The following is a 2,076-nucleotide window of genomic DNA, read 5'->3' as shown; positions in this document are numbered from 1 at the left end:
GTACACATTCATTTCTGGACAACGTACTTCAGACATCATTGGCTGGAGTTCTGCAAGTGAAACCCACCACAATTCAGTCAGTATCATCAGCTGTCTGTCTACAAATGGCTTTCTTCTGACAGTGAGTTCTGTAGTAACCTCAGGTTTCTGCGTCTAGGAGTTTATGATGGGATTTTAGATCTAGTATTGGCCTCTGTGAACGTTTTTTCCTTCTAAACACAAAGAAGAATGAAGTAGTCAGTATTTTGATATAAGCAACAAATAAATAAATACACTAATACACTTTCAAAATGGAACAACAAAATCACTCATTCGCAAAACAAAACAAAACAAAATCACTCAACATCTACAAAAGTGAGTACACGCGAAACTGCCCCGTCTTCTACAACGCACCATACAAGCATGGATAGCAGGTAGCCATGGAAGCTCACATGGATAAGCCACACTTGGAGAACCATGAGTCTTGTTTTTGTATCTCGAGACCTCCATCGTCTCGAGATCGACTGAGAATTGCCATGTCTGATCTGCCGGTGAAAGCACGATAGACATCGTGCTGGCCTGGCCGTGACAATCTTCATAGACGCCCGGAAATACTCATCTTTGTGCCCTTCCAGCCCACGAGTGGCCTCCACTAATTCGAGGCTCTCCTCAAGGTCCCAGTCGCCATCGTTATACGCGAAGACGTGAAGGCTGCTGCCCTGAAAACAAACAAGGCACGCCTCGCCGTCGTCGTTGCCGAAGGCTCGGCAAGGCAGCCCTTGGATGTGGTCCGGCAACGGGAGGACCTCAAACTCCCTTCTCCAATGGAAATTGTAGGCGAGCAGGGATGAGACGTCGTCCTGCAGGGCCCAGAACAGAGAGCTGGTGGCACGACCAAGGAAGTGCAGGGGCTCTGTGGAGCCATCTTGGCTGATTCGAGGCTCGTCCATGGGTCGGTGCCTGACGTACCAGCCAGGCTTCCCCCTGTAGTTTCGCTCGAACACGTAGGCTCTCATCACGCCAATGTCATCAGATATTCCGGCGGATTCACGGTAGAGCACGCAAACCACCTTGAACTTGAACATGACATCAATGGTGTGGCCTCTCCTCGTGGTAGCTCCTCTGCTGCGGCAGCCGTGGAGGAATACAGCGAGGCAGCGCTGGTATTTCATGTGCTCCATGCGCGCCTGCGCGGGATTAGCCTGTAGCGCTGCGTGACCGGCTCGCAGACGAGGAGGTCCGGCAAGCAAGGAGACCCATCATTTTGCAATGAAAACAACATATAAAACTCTGGACAATTTCGTGGCGTCTCCACCCGGTCTTCTTCTTGGCGAGGAGGAGGAGGCTGTGGCAGCTGTCGATGATCTCCCATGAGGTGCCGCCACCCGCAGGGAGGAAGTCGAGGGAGAAGTGGTGGCTACCGACAGCGAGCGCCGGCGAAGAGGGAACAAAGACGTGGCGACGGCCGTCGACGGGGGACGCGTGGTTATGGTAGTGGCCTGCGACAACGGATGAGGGGTCGCGGTTGGAAATGTTACAGAGGAACCTTCTGTCAACGATGATGCGGCGCCACCGCTTGCATGTGGCGGCGGCGTGGATGAGCCAGACCGGCGAGCTCAAGTGAAGGAGGATGAGCTCGAGGAGCTTGTCGGGGACCTCGTGCAGCGTTGTTGGCCCCGGCGGCGACCTCTTGCGCACCATGGCCATGCCATCTCTGAACCTCCTATCTTTCTTGTTCGCCATGACACTCGATCGAGATCAGGAGCTTCTTCTGTTGGAAGAGAGGTGGGTCTTCCGAGTGCTAATGGTGCTGTACTTGTATATGGTGGTGAGCTTAGTTTTGTAGGTTTATTATGACATGCTGGCTGATGTGGCGTGCCCTCCAAGTAGTGTAGTTGCACAACTGCTCAACTAGTTTATTCTAGTCAACGCGTTTGATGCCTAAGATATGGAGAAAAGTGATTCTACCATGAACGGGTCCGTGCATGGCTAAACCGTCCCTCATGGCTAAACCGTCCATCTTGTTGGAGATGCACCCATGCCATGTATTCATTCTTATCATCCGATAATTTTATGAAACAAGGCTGCACCTACTAG

The 2,076-nt window shown here is 52.1% G+C and overlaps 1 protein-coding gene across 1 annotated transcript; it reads right to left on the bottom strand.

Moving 5' to 3' along the window:
- Window positions 1-249: 249 nt before the first annotated feature.
- On the bottom strand, window positions 250-1,785 carry LOC123103497 (uncharacterized). The gene has a single exon (XM_044525104.1). It carries the CDS (start codon window positions 1,720-1,722, stop codon window positions 1,177-1,179), a length of 546 nt encoding a protein of 181 aa, XP_044381039.1. The 5' UTR covers window positions 1,723-1,785; the 3' UTR covers window positions 250-1,176.
- Between the last annotated feature and the right edge of the window lie 291 nt (window positions 1,786-2,076).

The sequence above is a fragment of the Triticum aestivum genome, chromosome 5A (genome assembly GCF_018294505.1).
Source record: "Triticum aestivum cultivar Chinese Spring chromosome 5A, IWGSC CS RefSeq v2.1, whole genome shotgun sequence".
Lineage (NCBI taxonomy): Eukaryota > Viridiplantae > Streptophyta > Magnoliopsida > Poales > Poaceae > Triticum > Triticum aestivum.
This window is presented reverse-complemented; position numbering and strand designations above follow the sequence as displayed.

Bases quoted from the DNA above. Each gene is read 5' to 3' on its own strand.
- LOC123103497 (XM_044525104.1), bottom strand. From the start codon at position 1,722: ATGGCGAACAAGAAAGATAGGAGGTTCAGAGATGGCATGGCCATGGTG.